This window comes from Lagenorhynchus albirostris, chromosome 2 (assembly GCF_949774975.1).
Source record: "Lagenorhynchus albirostris chromosome 2, mLagAlb1.1, whole genome shotgun sequence".
Classification (NCBI taxonomy): domain Eukaryota; kingdom Metazoa; phylum Chordata; class Mammalia; order Artiodactyla; family Delphinidae; genus Lagenorhynchus; species Lagenorhynchus albirostris.
Genome location: NC_083096.1, coordinates 142,450,855 through 142,469,690, shown reverse-complemented (window position 1 = coordinate 142,469,690; position 18,836 = coordinate 142,450,855). Strand labels below are relative to the sequence as shown.

Here is an 18,836-nt window from a genome sequence, read left to right as displayed (position 1 = left end):
CTCTGCGTCAATCTCTGTCTCTCTGCTTATCTCTGCCTCTCTCCTTGTATCTTTCTCGGGCTCAGTTCTGTCCCCGTCCGTTCGTCTCTCGGCGGCCGTCTTCTGCTGCGGCTTCCGCGACCACAAGTACTGCTGCGACGACCCGCACAGCTTCTTCCCCTACGAGCACAGCTACATGTGGTGGCTCAGGTACCGGCCCTGGCCCTAACCCCACCTAGAACCCCACTCCAGTCTTAGCCCCCGTGCTCCATCCTCGGCCCAGCCGCCTGCTAAAGTCTCAGTCCTCATCCAGGTGCCCACCACAACGTCAGCACCGACACCCACCCAGTCGTTACCCTCTCAGGCTCTCGCCCTGTCACCAACCCAGCTCCCCCTGCGGCCGCTTCTCCGCTCCATTCCCCCATTTTGACCCAACCATTATTCAGATCCATCCTTGAACCTCACACCAACTCTACCCTGAAAAACCTTCACTTCATCCCCACTCCAAACATCATCATCCACCACCCTCAACCCAACCTCAAACTACATAACAAGCCCCAGCCTAACAGCAAACTCCCATCTTGCAGCCTTCACAGGATACCCAGACTCCTCCCTTATCCAAGTACCAACCAGGGTCCCCTCCCTAATGCCATCATCAGCCTCATCCCTGACCTAACCCACTCCCCAGTACTTGCTCTATCAGCAGCCCTAACCTCCGCCTCAGTCCTCCCTGCAAGCCCACCTCAGCTCTCCTCCTCACCCCAACTCCAAACATTATCTAGACCTACATTCAAACCTCACTCTCAAGCCTTAATACCTCACCTGATGCTACACCCCAACTCAGCCCGAGCCTCAGCCCAACCTCAATTCTTCTGTTCCCCCTCATATTTAGTCATGCTTTCAGCCACCCCTTCCTGAGGCCTTAGCAATGCCAGACCCTGTGGTGAGTTCTGAGCTAAGGCAGAAGACCAAAGACTCAGAGTTGCCTCCAACTCCATAATGAGACAATGACATGATGCCACAGCAGAAGCCAGATTGGTGTAATTTGGGTGAATCCCCACCACAGGACGTCAGTTTCCCCACTAGTTCAGAGAAGCAGGTGGTTAGGCCAGTGCTGACATTCCTGGAACCCAAGTGTGGGACTGAGAGGGTAACAGGTCTCAATCTCTGTGGGTCTCCAAAGGCCTCACCCAGAGAATAGGACCTGACCCTGAGCCTGCTCTGGGAAACAGGCATCAGCGAAAATGGAGTGGGCTGCCTCAGTAGACAGTGATCTTCCTGTCTCTGGAAGTATGTGACCAGAGGCTGTATGCCTGCTGTGTAGGAAAGGACAGTCTGCCTCTGAAACCTCTCTGAGCCTCTCTCTTTTCATCTATCAGATGGGGAGGATGATTTCTGACTAGGGCAAGGACCAAATGAGATCAAGAGGTAAAATCAGCGTGGCATATGCCACTAACAATTACAGATATTAGTTTTCTAGACTGCTCAGTCTGTAATTCCAAAGGATTTTCAGATGGCCAGGTTTTCAGATCCTGCACATTTGACTGCTGTCACCTGGGGAATTATATTCATATATTCTCTGTTCGTCCATATTTGCATTCATTCATTATAGCCTTTGCTTTGTGCCAGGTGCTAGGCTTGGCATTAGAGACACAGAAATCAATGATTCCCTCTCTGAGGAGTTCACAGTCCATTTAAAGAGATATGACGTGCATCTAAAATATAACAATGGAGTATTTGTTGAAGACCCACTGTGTACTCAGTACTGAGCTGAGTATTGAAATATGACAGCGCTGACCTCCCTTTGAGGTATGGAAGCAGTGTGGAGCGTTGGGGCTGGTTAGAACCTGGTCCAAACTTTGGCTCTGTCCCTTATTAGCTATGTGAATTTGGGCAAATTATCTCCGAGTCTCTTTTGTCATCTTTAAAATGGCAATAGTAATACCTGTCTCATGGAATTATTGTGAGGATTAAGTGCAATAATGCATGTGAAAGTGACTAGTGCATATAGTAGGTGCTCAGTAAAAGGGAGTTCCCTTTCCCTGGTTCATAGGTGGGGAAAGTGAAGCTCAGAATATGAAAGTGAATTGTCCAAGATCTTCGAACAATGTCGTGGTACACTGAGATTTAAAGAACATTACCTAACACCACCAAGGGCTAGACGCATTCACACATTCACAACCCTGGCACATCTTCTCTCCATCTTACAGATGAGGAAACTTGAAAGAGGTTAAGTTACTATCTTAGAGTACCCCAGTGAGAGGAAGTGGCAGAACTGGGATGAAAACTCAGGCCTATCTGGTCCCAAGCCCAGGCTTGAGCTGCTGCACAAATGTCTAAATCTAGCCTGGCTCTCATAACCTGCTCTACTCAGATCACTTGAAAAGATACTCACTGACCTTCTGCTGTCTTCTGGACACTGTTGTAGCACTTGGAGACACAGAGATGAGTAAACTCCTCAGCACCCAGCCAGGATCCCATCCCACTACTACCACCCCCTTCCCTATACACCCCTTGGGGTCCCTCTCCTTGCCTTGGACCCTCTTGAGACATAGAGTGCTTTAGTGGCTCAGACAGTGAGCTAGAGGGTTGGATGGGGTGATCTCTGAGGTCACATTGCATGTTGTGTGCTTCCATTCTCTGACCCCAAGGGCAGCTGAAAGGTTCTGGCCTGCAGGGCTGACTCTTCCTAGGCATGGCTATAATATGGTTCATAAACATCACAGACAATTGTAAAGTGGAGGAGGGAAACTGGGGTCCTCAGGACATTAGGTGATCAGTATACTCCAAACCCTGAAACAACCCTTCCGGCATGGGATGTCAGAGCCCCGCCATTGCAGGGTGGAGAACATGTTTTGTTCTGGACTCCATTTGGCCCTTTTCATGAAAGCTGGCCCTTAAAAACATGAAAATCAGCAGGTAAACACTGTTTCCTTGGGTAGTGCTCAAGAAGAATTGCTGTCTTTAAAAGCATGTCTCAGGATTTCCTAGTGGCACAGTGGTTAAGAATCCGCCTGCCAATGCAGGGGACATGGGTTCAAGCCCTGGTCCAGGAAGATCCCACATGCCGCGGAGCAGCTAAGCACATGCACCACAACTACTGAGCCTGTGCTCTAGAGCCCGTGAGCCACAACTACTGAAGCCCGCGCGCCTAGAGCCCGTGTTCCGCAATGAGAGAAGCCACGGCAATGAGAAGCCCACGCACCGCATCGAAGAGTAGCCCTCGCTCACTGCAACCAGAGAAAGCCCACGTGCAACAATGAAGACCCAACGCAGCCAAAAATAAATAAATAAAATAAATTATTTTAAAAAAAAGCATGTCTCAGGAAATGAAGACTCCCTGTGGAAAAGCAGCTGGTGCTATCACATGTCTGGCTGACTTTCCAAACATCCTTTATCAGTAGTTCTGTTTTTTTTTTGTTTTTTTTTTTTTGCAGTACGTGGGCCTCTCACTGTTGTGGCCTCTTCCGTTGCGGAGTGCAGGCTCAGCGGCCATGGCTCACGGGCCCAGCCGCTCCGCGGCATGTGGGATCTTCCTGGACCGGGGCATGAACCCGTGTACCCTGCATCGACAGGTGGACTCTCAACCACTGCGCCATCAGGGAAGCCCCATCCTGTTTTTTATCAGGATGTGAGCCAAAGGCAGCAGCCTTGCTGGAGGGCAGAACTGGCGATCAGGCACTGTATATACACTATCTCATTTAATCTCTATGGACACTTGGTGATATAGTAACTTTTATGAATGAAGAAAATGAAGCTCAAAAGGTGAAGGATTTTTCAACTTATATGTGAGAGAACCAGGATTCACACTTAGAACTGTCTGACTCAAAAACCCTAACAAAGGGGCTTCCCTGGTGGCACAGTGGTTGAGAGTCCGCCTGCCGATGCAGTGGACAGGGGTTCGTGCCCCGGTCTGGGAGGATCCCGCATGCCGCAGAGCCGCTGGGCCTGTGAGCCATGGCCGCTGGGCCTGCGCGTCCGGAGAGCCGCTGGGCCTGTGAGCCATGGCCGCTGGGCCTGCGCGTCCGGAGCCTGTGCTCCGCAATGGGAGAGGCCACAACAGTGAGAGGCCCGCATATTGCAAAAAAAAAAAACCCAACAAATGTTAGACCATCCCTCCAGTTCTTTCCTAGAAGTCACAGTGGATTACCTATCTTTCAGAGTCATAGATCTGTGAAATCCTAGAAGGCTAGCAGCTCTTCAATCCCATTTCCCACCATAGGCAGGAATCTCTAACTTCATTGAAAGGTGGATTCATCCAGGTCTTGTGCAAACCTGTCCGACAATAGGAAACTTACCACCTCTTGAGGCAGTACATTCACCATGGGAAAACTCTGATCATTTGAGTTCATCTTATACTGAGTACAGATTTTCCCCCTTGGACCCTCCCTTGTTGTTCCCAGCTCTGTCCTTGGGAGCTTGTTCGTCCATTCCCAGACAGACCATCAGAGCAGTGCCCACTACCAGACTGACCGCTGATCTGGAATATATTCCCCCAGCTTTCTCACCCACTCCTCAAAGGATCCTACTTTTACAGGGCTTTTTCCAGCTAGGTGCCCATGGATGTCCCTTGTAAAGGGTGTGGTCCCAACCTGAGCACGAGTCTTCCAGATAACAGCCTTATAAACAGTGAGTGTATCTCAAGAAAGGAGATAATACTTAGTTAAATAGTAAACTAAAAAGTAGTAAACTAGTCCTAAAGAACTAAAAAGTACTATATGCTCAATGTGGAAAATGTGGAACGGACAGGAGAAACAAAAAAGGAAAGCAACCATGAGAAATCCAGTGTCTTAGCTTGGGCTCCCCAGAAGACTTGGAAACAAGGATTTGAGGGCAAGTAGTTTATATGACCAGCAATCCTAGAAAATACTGGTACAGGGTGGGGAAGTGAGATGGGAAAGGGAAGGAGCTAATGATGGTGTTACCACGCAAGTCACCACCAAGGGCCACCAGAGCTTAAACTGCTGAACTCTGCCAGCCAGTGTAGAACATACTCTCAGAGTCATCCCATCTGAGGGCCAGGAAGCTGGATAGTTACATACCAATTTCTTTCAGTCATTGACTGTGTGCTGGTGGGAGAAGGGAGGCATTAATTTTCCTGTACTTTTGACCTGTTCGACGTGCAGACAGAGACTGTTCTGGGCCCAAGAAAGCCCTCAGACAAAGAGATACGTTTGCGGGCTTTTGAAACCCTGGCCAGAATATTCCACAACTGTAAGACCCAATGGGACACAGACAGGACATCCACAGCCTGTGCTACTCCCAGAGACAGCCCGTTAGCATTTTAGTGTATTTACATCCAACCTTACCTATGTTATGTTATGCATGTACATGTTATGTTTATGTTTATTTATTTAAGTTAGGACTACACTATATAATTAGTAGTGGGTCCTGCTTTTCTCACTTAACATTATCTCATCAGAATTTATCCTTACGAAATTGATCTATTTGTACTGAGGTGGATACACCTAGAGTCTGTCATACAGAGTGAAGTAAGTCAGAAAGAGAAAGACAAATACTGTATGCTAACACATATATATGGAATTTAAGAAAAAAAAAGTCATGAAGAACCTAGGGGTAAGACAGGAATAAAGACACAGACCTACTGGAGAACAGACTTGAGGATATGGGGAGGGGGAAGGGTGAGCTGTGACAAAGCGAAAGAGAGGCATGGACATATATACACTACCAAACGTAAGGTAGATAGCTAGTGGGAAGCAGCCGCATAGCACAGGGATATCAGCTCGGTGCTTTGTGACCACCTGGAGGGGTGGGATAGGGAGGGTGGGAGGGAGGGAGACGCAAGAGGAAAGAGATATAGGAACATATGTATATGTATAACTGATTCACTTTGTTATAAAGCAGAAACTAACACACATTGTAAAGCAATTATACCCCAATAAAGATGTTAAAAAAAAAGAATTTATCCTTGATCTTAAATATTATTTGAAAACATGTTTTTAATGGTTCTATACTATTCCACTGCAGGGATATCCAATAATTTATTTAGCCTTGGGAAAACACACTCTCCAAAGCTCTAAGGTGTTTCTGTTTAGTGGAAGTTAGCCATCAGCTAGCTGGGAGTGAAATCCAACAGAAATGGCAAAGGCAGGAATCTGAGGCTGGGGTCAGGGCTGGGGGTGGGGCAGAAAAGCTGCAGGAATCACAGGCAGAAAGGGCACAAAAACAATCCTGGTGCTACCTATCCCCTACTATTTGGAGAACATCCCACAGTGTTTGGTGCAAAGTAGGTACTCAATAATAGTTACTAAGTGCCTGCTATGTGCTGGAGCTTGTACAAGGAGAGAACAAAGCCAGTTAAACATGGTCTCAGTCTCCCTACAAAGAACACATGAGGAATATGTTGAACTTCTATGCACCAAGTATATTACATATATCATTCATCCTCACTACCACCTGTGAGGTGCTGTGTTTTGATCATTCTCACTTTTCCGACAAAGAAGCTGAGGCTCAAAAGGCTAAGTAATTTCATCAAGATCTCACATCGAGTTAGGTACAGACCTGGGTCCTAAACTAGGTGGGTCTGTAAGAGTTCCAAAGCTCTGTTCTTTCCCTACCACATTGGGCTGTCTGACCAAGTAGGAAGTGCTAAAGGCCCAGAGTAGGTGTTCTGGCTGGGTGGGCCTGGCCTGGAAGAAGAAAGGAGAGAGAAAGAGGACCAAGGAAAGCGCTGAGGAGGAGACATTTGAGATGGGCCTTCAAGGACAGGTGAAATTCTGATGTGGGGGGATGATGGGAGAGATCATGTGAAACAGGAAAGACAGTGGACCCCAAAATGAGCCAGAAGGTAGTTGTATGGAGACCAGGTGACCAAGGCCTGACTTGGGGCAGAGGCAGTGAAGTTGTGGGGTGAGGGACCAGCAGCAGGGAGGTGTTCTAGACGTGGAGTCCACACTGGTGTGATGACCCACTAGAGACTGGGTCAGAAATTACCTTGAAGCTGGAAGGACAGCGGGTATTGAACTAAGGCCTGCTATGTGTCTTGATTTTTGATAAATTTATTTATTTTTGCCTGCGTTGGGTCTTTGTGGCTGCGTGCAGGCTTTCTCTAGTTGCGGCGAGCAGGGGCTACTCTTCATTGCAGTACGCAGGCTTCTCATTGTGGTGGCTTCTCTTGTTGCGGAGCATGGGCTCTAGGCACGCGGGCTTCAGTAGTTGTGGCACGTGGGCTCAGTAGTTGTGGCTCACGTGCTTAATTGCTCTGTGGCATATGGGATCTTCCTGGACCAGAGCTTGAACCAGTGTCCCCTGCATTGGCAGGCAGATTCTTAACCACTGTGCCACCAGGAAAGTCCCTTGATTTTTAAGAAACAGCAGTGTGAGGAGGGCTCTTTAAGATCATCTCTAGCTTCCTGGGGTGGGAGCAGGTTGAGGAAAGGAGAGGAGAAGAAAGGGAACACATACTGAGTCCCAACTACATGGTGACACTGAGCCATGTCAAGTTATGTATGTGGTGAGTACTTGCCACATAGTTGATGCTCTTTCCCATGCTTAGGGCCAGAAAACCTGTTTAAGGCAAGGAGAGACGAACAAAAGTTAAAGTCAGCTGACTCCTATAACACCTACAATACTTCTCTTATAACATGCTGCTTCCCAAGTCCTTTCCTGACCCTCTGCTCCCTTATGGTTTTCTCTCCCCAGTATTGGTGCTCTTGTGGGCCTGTCCATAGCAGCAGTGGTCCTCCCGGCCTTCATTGTCACTGCCTGTGTGCTTTGTTACCTGTTCATCAGCTCAAAACCCCACACAAAGTTGGACCCAGGATTAAGCTTACAGACTACAGGTAAGAAAGAGGTCACATGATTTCCTTGTATTCAGCAGGTTAGCACCTTTGCAGAGGGGAGATATTTAGAAATTATGTTCGGAACATTTGCCTCAAAAGTGTTTCTGGAATATTCTGAAGCAGCAGCACATTTCTCAGGAGGTTCATGATATGGACATTTCCATCCCAAACTCTTCCATGTGCTCATTGTTAATCAAAATAATTTGATTATAGTCAGCATCCTATTTGTTACAGGAAGATGTTATTAAACGTCCTACAATATATAGGACAGCACCCTACAATAAGGAATTATCTGACCCAGAATGTCAATAGTGCTGATGTTGAGAAACCCTAGAATAGAGACTCCAGAAACAGACTAATTAAAGAATATAATAACATGAATAAAATGTTTAATTTTAAAAATGAGGGAAATATTGGCAAATTTGCCTACATCAAATACAAATAGACATCAAATACAAATAATACAAAAGATACCATACATAAAGTTAAAAAACAAGTGGTGGACTGCAAAGATATAAATACACACACACGGTCAATCCTAATTATTTGCAGAGTCCATACTTGTGAATTTGCCTACTTGCTAGAATTAATTTGTAACCTCAAAAATCAATACTTTCAGTGTTTTTGAGGTCATGTGCAGATGTGGATGTACACAGAGCAACAAAAAATTTGAGTTGCCCTATCACACACATTCTCAGCTGCGGTTGAACAAGGAAGGCCATGCTCTGCCTTCTTGTTTCTGCTCTTATACAGTAAACAAGTGTCCTTTTCGTGGTATATTTAGTGCCACATTTTTATGATTTTTGTTGGCGGTTTCGCTGTTGAAAATGACCCCTAAAGTAATGCTGAAGTTCTGTCTAGTATTCCTCAGTACAAGGCTGTCATGTGCCTTATGGAAAAAATACATGTGTTCAGTACACTTTGCTCAGACAGGAGGTATAGTGCTGTTGGCCATGAGTTAAATGTTAATGAATTAGCAATATATATTAAATAAGGTGTTTTTAAACAGAAACACACACAAAACAAAGTTATATATTGATTGACTGACAAAAATGTGACCAGAGGCTCACAGGAACCTAACTTTGTAATTCCCCAAGGAGCAATAATTCAGTATTCGCTAATTCAGTGTTTGTGGTGACTTTTTAGAACATAACTACAGTGACTAATGAGAATCAACTGTATCTAAAATAGAGACAGGATTGATATCAAGAATATATAAGTATATCTTTGAACAAGTGAGAAAAACATAATCCACTAAAAAATACAAATGCCCAACACACATGAAAAGATGCCCAACCTTACTAATAATCAGGAGAATGCAATTTAAGAATGACATACCTTTTTTTAAAATGATTACATTGGCAAAACTCCAAAAATGGATCACATTAATAGTGAGAAGGTTACATGGAGGGAATGGACACTCTCATATACCACTGATAAGAATAAATTGGTAAAACCACTTTGTAGAGCAATTTGGCACTATCCATTTAAACTAAAAATGTGCATACCCTATAACTCAGTAATTCCACTTTTCTAATTATCTGCCTTAGAGATATAGTTGCACTAGGAGAGGACTTGTAAAGATGGATTCCATGACAGCTTGTCACACTGGAAACAAACTAAGTGTCCATCAGTAGAGGAATAATAAAATATGATACTGCAGTTAAAAGGAATGAATTAGCTCTAAATAGACCATCTCATTTGCTCTTCACAATAACCAGGCAGAGTACAGAACTTATTACTATCCATTTTACAGATCAGGAAACCGAGGCCTCAGTCACCTACTGAGTGAGTGACAGAGCCAACTCCACCTCCACCTTCCTTCCTCTCCTTATCCCTGTGCTGAGAAAGGGGAGTCCCTACTTTATGCCAGATACCATTTGAAACTTTACATGCACTATCTTGTCTAATTTTCCAAACTACCCCAGTGAGGTAGGTGTTATTATCACCCATGTTACAGATGTGAAAACCAGGTTCCAGGGAGGTCAGATAACTAGCCCAAGGGGTCACAGTTTGTAAATTGCAGAGCTGGAATTCAAATATGTGTGTTTTTCTGCCTCCAAAGTCCTACTCTTTCTACCTCACCAGGTCAGGTGTGTGGGGTGCTTCTGCTTGTGCCCTGCTCCCCTCATCTCTCCCCACCCTATTCCCTGTAGCCTTTCTAACTCAAGGGAACACAGTTCACCTGTCCGTCGATCCTGTGAATGAAAACCACCCTCCTGCTTTTCACTGCTCAGCCACCAGCTGGGTTATTCAATTATTCAGTCACCAGGGTTTGACACAGCTTGTGTTCTTGCTATTTGCTTCTTATTTTTCAGATGGAAAATGCATTTCCTGACTGTTCACTAAATGACAGTTTTGGGCTCTCTCTGCCTTTTGCCCAAACTCAGCTCTTAGCACCTCCCTTTTTTCTTCATTAAGTGCTGTCCTCTCCTTCCTCTGAACCCACAGCATCAACCCAGGAGCCTCTTGTCCCTCCTGCATCTGAGATGTTTACAGGCCGCTACCTTACACTAATCAGAGCTTGCCCCCTTACACAGACTTTCATCTGTTTCCATCTCCTTCTCTGGTAGGACATGTAGAGAGATCATTAGCCCCATTTTACAGGGGAGGAAATCAAGGCTTTAGCCAAGGGAAGTGAATGGCCGAGTCTACACAGCTGGTGAGCATGTACTGCTGGGATGTCAACCCCGATCTCCCCACGCTAAAGCCCACACTCATTGCACATGGTACCTGGGGTCCTGATCTCTGAGTCGGGGGGCAAGGACGGGACGGGGAGTTCCTTGGCAAGAGCAGAGTGGAAATAGAACAGAGCTTCTGAAAATAGGCTCCTTCTGCTGCCCAGATGGTCTGTACTGTCCCATTACCCCCACCCTACCCCATCCCTCAAACTTGGGATGCAACAAAGACCATAAACTTTTTTTTTCTCGTACTTTGTGAGGAACTAGCTTGATCAGAAGGCTGACCGAGCTTCTACGTTTGTGCTAGGCACTATGCCAAGGACTTTAAACATATTATCCCATTTAACCCGTTCAACTACTCTACCAGGTGGTTATTATCAATCCTATTTTACAGATGGGGTGAGTGAGGTAAATGTGGAATTGATATTCCAACCTAGGTACCTTTAATAAGAGACAAAAAGTGGGGGGAAAAAAAGAAAGACAAGAGTTCAGTTCTCATCCTCCTCTGAAAATTGTTGGTGGGGATATCATTAATCAGCCATTCTCACTTATTCATAGGGCTCCTAGAAATCAAGTCTGATGTTCTCACTGTATCAATGGGTTGCTGAGGCCCAGAAAAGGACATTCATGTGCCCAAGGTCACCCAGGCAATTGGCCAAGCCTTTGCTTCCTGGGCCAAAGATCTTTTCCTGTAGCAGGCGTTCTTACCTTCCAGGTTCCACTTCCTCAGAGCCCACTGCTTTTTGTTTTTGTTTTTTTTTTTGCGGTACGCGGGCCTCTCACTGTTGTGGCCTCTGCCGTTGCAGAGCACAGGCTCTGGACGTGCAGGCTCAGCGGCCATGGCTCACGGGCCCAGCCGCTCCACGGCATGTGGGATCCTCCCGGACCGGGGCACGAACCCGTGTCCCCTGCATCGGCAGGCGGACTCTCAACCACTGCGCCACCAGGGAAGCCCTGCTTTTTAATTAACCACACTTGGGGAGGTAGTACCTATGACCCAAACAAGCCTCAGTGATGGGTCAGTCTTGACTCATCTCCAAGCAGGGAGAGAATCTGAGAACTCCTTTCCTGGCTGGTCACTACAGGCTAAGACCCCAGGTAATGGGGGGACTGGCCAAAAGGTCCCTGGAGAAAGGTAGGAAAGCACAACACTGGGCTGGGGTATCAGAGAATCTGGCTCTAATCCTGACTTTGTCACTCTCATTGTGTGGCCTTAGGCAAGTCACTTCTCTCTGGGCCTCAGTTTACTCTGTAAAATGTGTACAATAATACCCACCAAGAAAGCTATAAACCTAGAGGTGATGCTTACATAGGAGCTACTTAGTCTCTGATACATGGTAGACTTTTAACAATGAGTAACCCTCATTTTTATTATTATTAGGCACTTAGATTTTTACATGTTAGTCTCCTCAACCTGTCTGTTAATATCTCAAATATAGGAACCATGTCTTAAGCGCCTTTGTATCCCCAGCACCTAACAGAGTTCCTAACCTATACTAAGGGTATGCTTGCTCTGTGGAAAGAGCCCAAGCTTTGGAATCGAGCAGAACAGAAAGTGTATCCTGGATCCAATACTTAATACCTGTGTCAGTGCTAACCTTCTCTGTCTGGGCCTCAGTTATTTATCTATAACATGGAATAATAACACCCACCCTCAGAGAGTTGTTAGGAGAATCAGATAAGATTGTTGTACCGGTGTGTCTTAGCCAAACATGGATCTTATTGTAGCTTGAAAATTGAACTTTTTATATTTGCCTTTAGGCATCCTCCTCTCCAAGTGCCTCTTGGCTAGCACCTTTATAAGATAGAACTCCCTCCCCCAGGCTTCCGGCACCACTGAGGGACTTTAATAACTTTCATTATATATTAGCCAGAGGAAGAGGCAGAAATATATATGAGTGCTCAAGAGTTGGACCATTGCCTATTCTGCTGGTTTCCCTGGAAGGGAATTGAAGGGTTGTGGAACTGAAGGCCCTGGGATACATATGTGAGGGAATCCGTGGGATCTGGGAAAGATAATCATATAAAAAAGACATGTTGGGTACACAAGTTCAGTATGAACCTGCATTGTGATGTATCTGCCAAAAAAGGGTGAGTGGAAGCTCAGATTACATTAACAAAATTATAGAGTCTGGACGCAAGAGAATGATGGTCCTTCTTTACTCGCAGTTGAATAGAATGCATCAGCTGTCACAGCTCAGAGGTAACATTTTAGCATCCACTCCACAGGTTCCCAACTTTGGGTTCCAAGTATATCACCCAAGGGTCCCCAAATATAGCAATGAGGATTCTTGAGCAATTTCCAATATTTCAAAGGTTTTACTGGGACCAAGTTTCTTTGTTTTGAGCTAGAATTATATTAGTCCAAGGAGGGTAATTAGCACGGGCTCTTTCCTGCTAATCAGAACTCTTTAATAGAAAATGGGAGGGGGGGAGCTAGTACCTAATAAAGGCAGTCTATTATACAGACAGAATCCTTTACAATTTGGAATTCCAGGGAAAAGAAAGAGAAAAACAAGACCAGCCCTACTTTCTACCCCATTTTATAGAATAGTAACTGAGATCCAGAGAGGAGAAGAAGTTAGCCCAAAGTAGCACAATGATTTAATATCAGAATGAGGATCTGAGCCAAGGTTTTATAGCTCCTAGAAGCCCAAGGATTCCCCCTGAGCCCTGACTGCCAGCTGCTCAGAGACCCACAATTTCAGAGGAACTTTGACCAATCAGAAGGTGATCAGAGGCAGGTGACCAGCTTGGTCTGAGAAACAGATTATGTGAGTACCGGCTGAAGAGCTGGGGACATTTGGCCTCAAGCAAAGGAGTCTCAGGGTTCACGGCCTAGGACCTCCAGTCTCTGCAAGGCTACCCTGGGGCACGAGGAAGAGACATTTTGAGAGAAGCCAGAGAACAGAGTTGGGATCAGTGGGGGAAGCCTTAGGAAGGCAGATGTTGATTCAATAAAGCTGGGTCTTTCTTAGAATAAGACCTGAAATACTTTTGTAAAGCGAGCCCTCATCACCATAGTCGTATTTAGTTCATCAATTGTAACTCTTGGTTTAAAAAAAAAAGAGCACCCCCAAGCCTGGAAGTTAACCAGGAAAAGGCTAAATGTGGGATTCAGTGAAAGAGATTCTTGCATTGAATAGAAGATTGAACTAAATCCCTGTACCAAATGGAATGCCTTAAAATGCAAGCTTAAATAACAAAGGATCCCAAAGAATCTGCAAAACAGGCACAGAGAGATGCACAAAACAACCTCCCAGACCTAATAAGTGCATTCAGCATGGTCACAGTATGTAAGGTCAGACCCAAACATCAATTGTATTTATATATACCAGCAACAAACAACTGGAGACCAAAATTTTAAATACAATATCATGTATAGTCACTCTGAAAAAAATGAAATGCTCTGGTATAAAACTAACAAAACATGTACAGGAGCTATACGATAAAAAATACGAAATGCTAATGAAGAAAAGCAAAGAAGACTTAAATAAATGGAGCTAGAACACATATTAAAGCCACAATGAGATACCACTTCTCATCTATCAGAACCCTAAAGTAAAAACACTGACAATCCAAAGTGAGGACATGGAACGACTGGATCTCTTATATACTTCTAGTGGGAATTAGAATGGTATAGCCACTTCCGAAGACAGTTTGGTGTTTTCGTAAAGTTAAACATACTTACTACATGTATTAGTTTCCTATGGCCACTGTAACAAATTACCACAAACTTGGTGGCTTAACATAATAGACATGTATTCTCTCACAGTTCTGGGGGCCAGAAATTCAAAATCAGTTGTGCTGGGCTGAAATCAAAGGCTCCATGGGCGAATCTGTTCCTTACCTCTTCCAGTTTCTGGTGACTGCCAGCATTCTTTTGCTTGTAGCTGTATCACTCCAATCTCTACCTCTGTCTTTACATCACTGTCTGTGAGTGTCTATCTCCCTCTGCCTTTCTCTCTCTTTTTAAAAAATATTTATTTATTTATTTGGTTGCGCTGGGTCTCAGATGCAGCTCGCGGGCTCCTTAGTTGTGGCTCGTGGGCTCCTTAGTTGTGGCATGCATGTGGGATCTAGTTCCCTGACCAGGGATCAAACCCTGACCCCCCTGCTTTGGGAGTGTGGAGTCTTATCCACTGCACCACCAGGGAAATCCCTGCCTTTCTCTTATAAGGGCACTTGTGGTGGCATTTAGGGTCCATCCAGATAATTGAGGATAACCTCATCTCAAAAGCCTTAATTTCATCACATCTGCAAAAACCATATAAGGTAACATTCACAGATTCCAGAGATTGGGACATGATATCTTTGGGGGTCACCATTCAGCCCACTATACCATACAAAACAGCAATCACACTCCTAAGTGGTCCTAGAGAAATGAAAATGTGTGTCTGCACAAAAACCTATATACAAATGTGCATAACGAATGAACTGTCAATACACATAACAACTTGAGTAGATTGCAAGGTATTAAACAGAGTGAAAAAAGCCAATCTCAAAAGTTGTACACTGCATAATTCCATCTATATAACACTTCTTAAATGACAAAATGATAGTGTGGAGAAGAGGTTAGTGGTTACCAGAGTTAGGTTTAGGAGGAAGGTATGACTATAAAGGGATAGCATGAGAAGGTTTCTTTGTGGTGATGGAACAGTCCTTAATCCTGATTGTGGTAGTGATTATATAAATCTACACATGTGATAAGCTTTCATAGTACTATACACCAAAAAAAAAGTCCATATAAAAATGGGTAAAATTGAATAGGATCTGTAGTTTAGTCAATTGTACTATGTCAATGGCAGTCTCCTAGTTTTGAAATTACTCCATGGTTATGTAAGATGTTATCATTGGGGAAAGCTAGGTGAAGGGTACAATGGAACTCTCTACTATTTTTGTAACTTTTTGTGAGCCTTAAATTATTAAAAATAGAAAGTTCAAAACAAAACAAAACAAAAAAGGAATTTTTTGGCTCTGTAGATGAGAAGTCCAAAAGTAGGATGAGTTTTAGGAATGGTTTCAATAGAAGTTCACAATGTCCTCATGCTTGTGGCTTTTTCCTCTGAGATTCTCTCAGCTCTGCCCTCCATCTTGTGTTGGCTTTCTCCTCAGACTGATTTTTCCCATGATAGTAAGTTGGCTGCCAGCAGTCCCTGGGACTGTGTGCTTTTTGTTCCCATCTAGCCAGGAGGAGAAAGAGGGAGCTATCTCTTCCTTCAACCAGGAGGGAAAAAAAGGCCTGACCTCTACCCTGATTGGACTACCTCAGGTCCTGTGCCAACCCTAAACCAATCACTGAATCCAGGGAAATGCTATGCACTGACTTCTCATCCCTGTAGCAAAGGAACAGGACTACTTGATGGGCTGGGATCAATCAGGGTCCCCTGCTGGAGCTGAGATGGGGCCAATCCTACCCAAACATAATTGCTATTACTGGGTGGGAAGAGGTGGAATGGATGTTGTATAGCCAAGTCCAATGTCCCATACAGCCTCCTTTTTTTTTTTTTTTTAAATTTAATTATGTATTTATTTTTTGCTGTGTTGGGTCTTCATTGCTGCGCGAGGGCTTTTCTCTAGTTGCGGCGAGCGGGGACTACTCTTCGTTGTAGTGCATGGGCTTCTCATTGAGGTGGCTTCTCTTGTTGCAGAGCACAGGCTCTAGGTGTGTGGGCTTCAGTAGTTGTGGCACGCGGGCTCAGTAGTTGTGGCTCACGGGCTCTAGAGCACAGGCTCAGTAGTTGTGGCTCACGGGCTTAGTTTCTCCACAGCATGTGGGATCTTCCCGGACCAGGGCTCGAACCCGTGTTCCCTGAATTGGCAGGCAGATTATTAACCACTACGCCACCAGGTAAGCCCTACAGCCTCCTTCTTGAAATTCACTCTTCCCTTGGTTTCAGAGGCACCATTCATCCTCGGTCTCTTCCATCAATGGGTTTTAAAGCATAAGAGTTTTCTAGACAAAGAAGGTATAAAATGTCATTCCAGGCAGAAGAAACAGTAAAAGCGGAGACCCATAGATGTGAAGGAATGGATCCATTCAGGGAAAAATGAAATTTTGGTATAATAAAGCATAGAGTTCTTGAGGGAAGAGTAGTAGTAAAAAAGCTAGAGAAGGGGTGATGGGGCTAGTACATGAAGAACCTTGAATGCACCTCAAGGATCACAGGTAATGGGAAGACATTGAATGCTTTTGAGAAAGAGCAGTACATGGACTCACTTCACCTTAGAAAGATCTCTCTGGACTTCCTTAGTGATGCAGTGGTTAAGAATCTGCCTGCCAATGCAGGGGACACGGGGTTCAAGCCCTGGTCCGGGAAGATCTCACATGCCGTGGAGCAGCTAAGCCCGTGCGCCACAACTACTGAAGCCCGCATGCCTATAGTCCGTGCTCGGCAACAAGAGAAGCCACCGCAATGAGAAGCCCGCGCACTGCAACAAAGAGTAGTCCCCGCTCGCCACAACTAGAGAAAGCCCGCGCACAGCAACAAAGACCCCAAACAGCCAAAAAAATAAAATAAATAAAAAGATCTCTCCAGCTATAGCCTGGAGGGTGGACTGGAGGGGACCCAGCCGAAGGCTGTTTTTCCTGGGCAGAAGAAAATGAAAGCCTGACCTAGTGTGGTGGCCTTGAGGATGGAGAGAATGGGTGGATACGGTAGATAGTGATTTGGTGGAATCAACAGGACCTGGTGAATTGCTTGACTTTGGAAAGGGGGAGGGGGAGGAGGTGTGAGAGTTGACTCACATTTCTGGCTTGAACACTTGATATACTTTTTATCCAAGAAGGCAGAAATGCTTAATTGTGTGAAATGCTCCCGATAAGCCAAGGGAGACAATAACTTATAAGTAACCATGGGATTCAGTGCCTTCTGTTGAGGGCAGAAACCAAGTAAGCTGCAGCAGAATAAGTCATGAATGGGAAGTGGGATATGATAAGGCCAAGTGAGCTTCCTATCAAGCTCAGTCATAAAAGGGGGAGAGGATTAAGCAGCCAGTGAAGAGACTCATGAAATCTATTCTTAAAGCAGAGAATAATACATGCTTTTAAAATTTCCAGCACTTCCCTGCAGGCTAGCTGTGTAGTAAGCCTGTATCTTCACCTATAAAATGAGTGTTTGTTTGTTTGTTTTGTTTTGTTTACATCTTTATTGGAGTATAATTGCTTTACAATGGTGTGTTAGTTTCTGCTTTATAACAAAGTGAATCAGTTATACATATACATATGTTCCCATATCTCTTCCGTCTTGTGTCTCCCTCCCTCCCACCCTCCCTATCCCACCCCTCCAGGCGGTCACAAAGCACCGAGCTGATCTCCCTGTGCTATGTGGCTGCTTCCCGCTAGCATATATACACTACCAAATGTAAAATAAAATGAGTTTTTAATAGTACCTACCACACAGGTTTATGGTGAAGGTGAAGTCTTCATATATACTAACAATTGTTTATTGTCTGTCTCCCCCATTAAACGTTAAGGTCATGAGAAACATTGACAGCTCCTAGTTCATGATGTGGTATATTGTTAATGAATATTTGTTAAATGAATGATGCATTTAAGACTCTGAGCGCAATCCTGCCCACGGTAAGCACTCAGGGGAGTTCAGCGCGTATGATCCTGATGGAGAGAAGGGCTGCAGGAGGAAGCCCCATGCCCTCGGCTTGCTGTTTTCCAGACCCTGATGAGCTACTGCCTGACCACCAAGGTGGGAACATGGGCAATTCAGTGGAGGTGCCAGGAATGAGCCCTCTCGGGCAGAGTCACCCTTCCTGAACCCATGGCCGGACTGCAATGGAGAGCAGGCTGTGGACCCCAAACGCCTCCTCCAGCACTGCTTCATGGCTACAGTGATGGCCGGTGACATTCTGGGCAGCCCTGAGGAGGCCCCTGTCCCCAATCTAGACCCAGCTCCATAAACACCCAATAAATATTTCTACACCATCCTCTTCTGGATTCTCTCTTCTTGGTAAAAAGGTGGGGCTGGGGATAATCAAAGGGACTTTGGAACCTAGCGGCATAAATGAGGGCTTTTCCAAGCAAACCCACTCAGGTCTTACTGTGGATCCAGCCATAGTGCTCTGCCTGGCCCACTGTGGGCCGAAGGGAGTTTAGACACGGGTCCCCGGTAAAATGGTCGTAACAACTGCAGGCGATCAGGGAGAAGCCTGGGGCCTGTGGAGACTCAGAGGAGCCCCTCGCCTAACCTGGGGAATCAGAGAATTCGGACCTGGTCTTCCTGCCACAGAGCAGATGTACTTAGGAAGCCCAGGGAAGATGACCAGGACCCAGGGGCAGGTGACTCGTGCCCCTCCAGCAGCTCTGTGTCACTCCTGGAGTGAGTCCCTTGCCAAGGAACAGAAGGAGAGGGAGTGTAGA

The 18,836-nt window shown here is 45.4% G+C and overlaps 1 protein-coding gene across 1 annotated transcript; it reads left to right on the top strand.

Moving 5' to 3' along the window:
- The first annotated feature begins 94 nt into the window (after positions 1-94).
- SHISAL2A (shisa like 2A) lies at positions 95-18,376 on the top strand. Its single transcript, XM_060141935.1, is given in 4 exon segments — positions 95-189; positions 7,642-7,781; positions 18,136-18,225; positions 18,228-18,376. Coding segments are annotated over 4 exon segments (393 nt in total). The 5' UTR covers positions 95-175.
- The last annotated feature ends 460 nt before the right edge of the window (positions 18,377-18,836 follow it).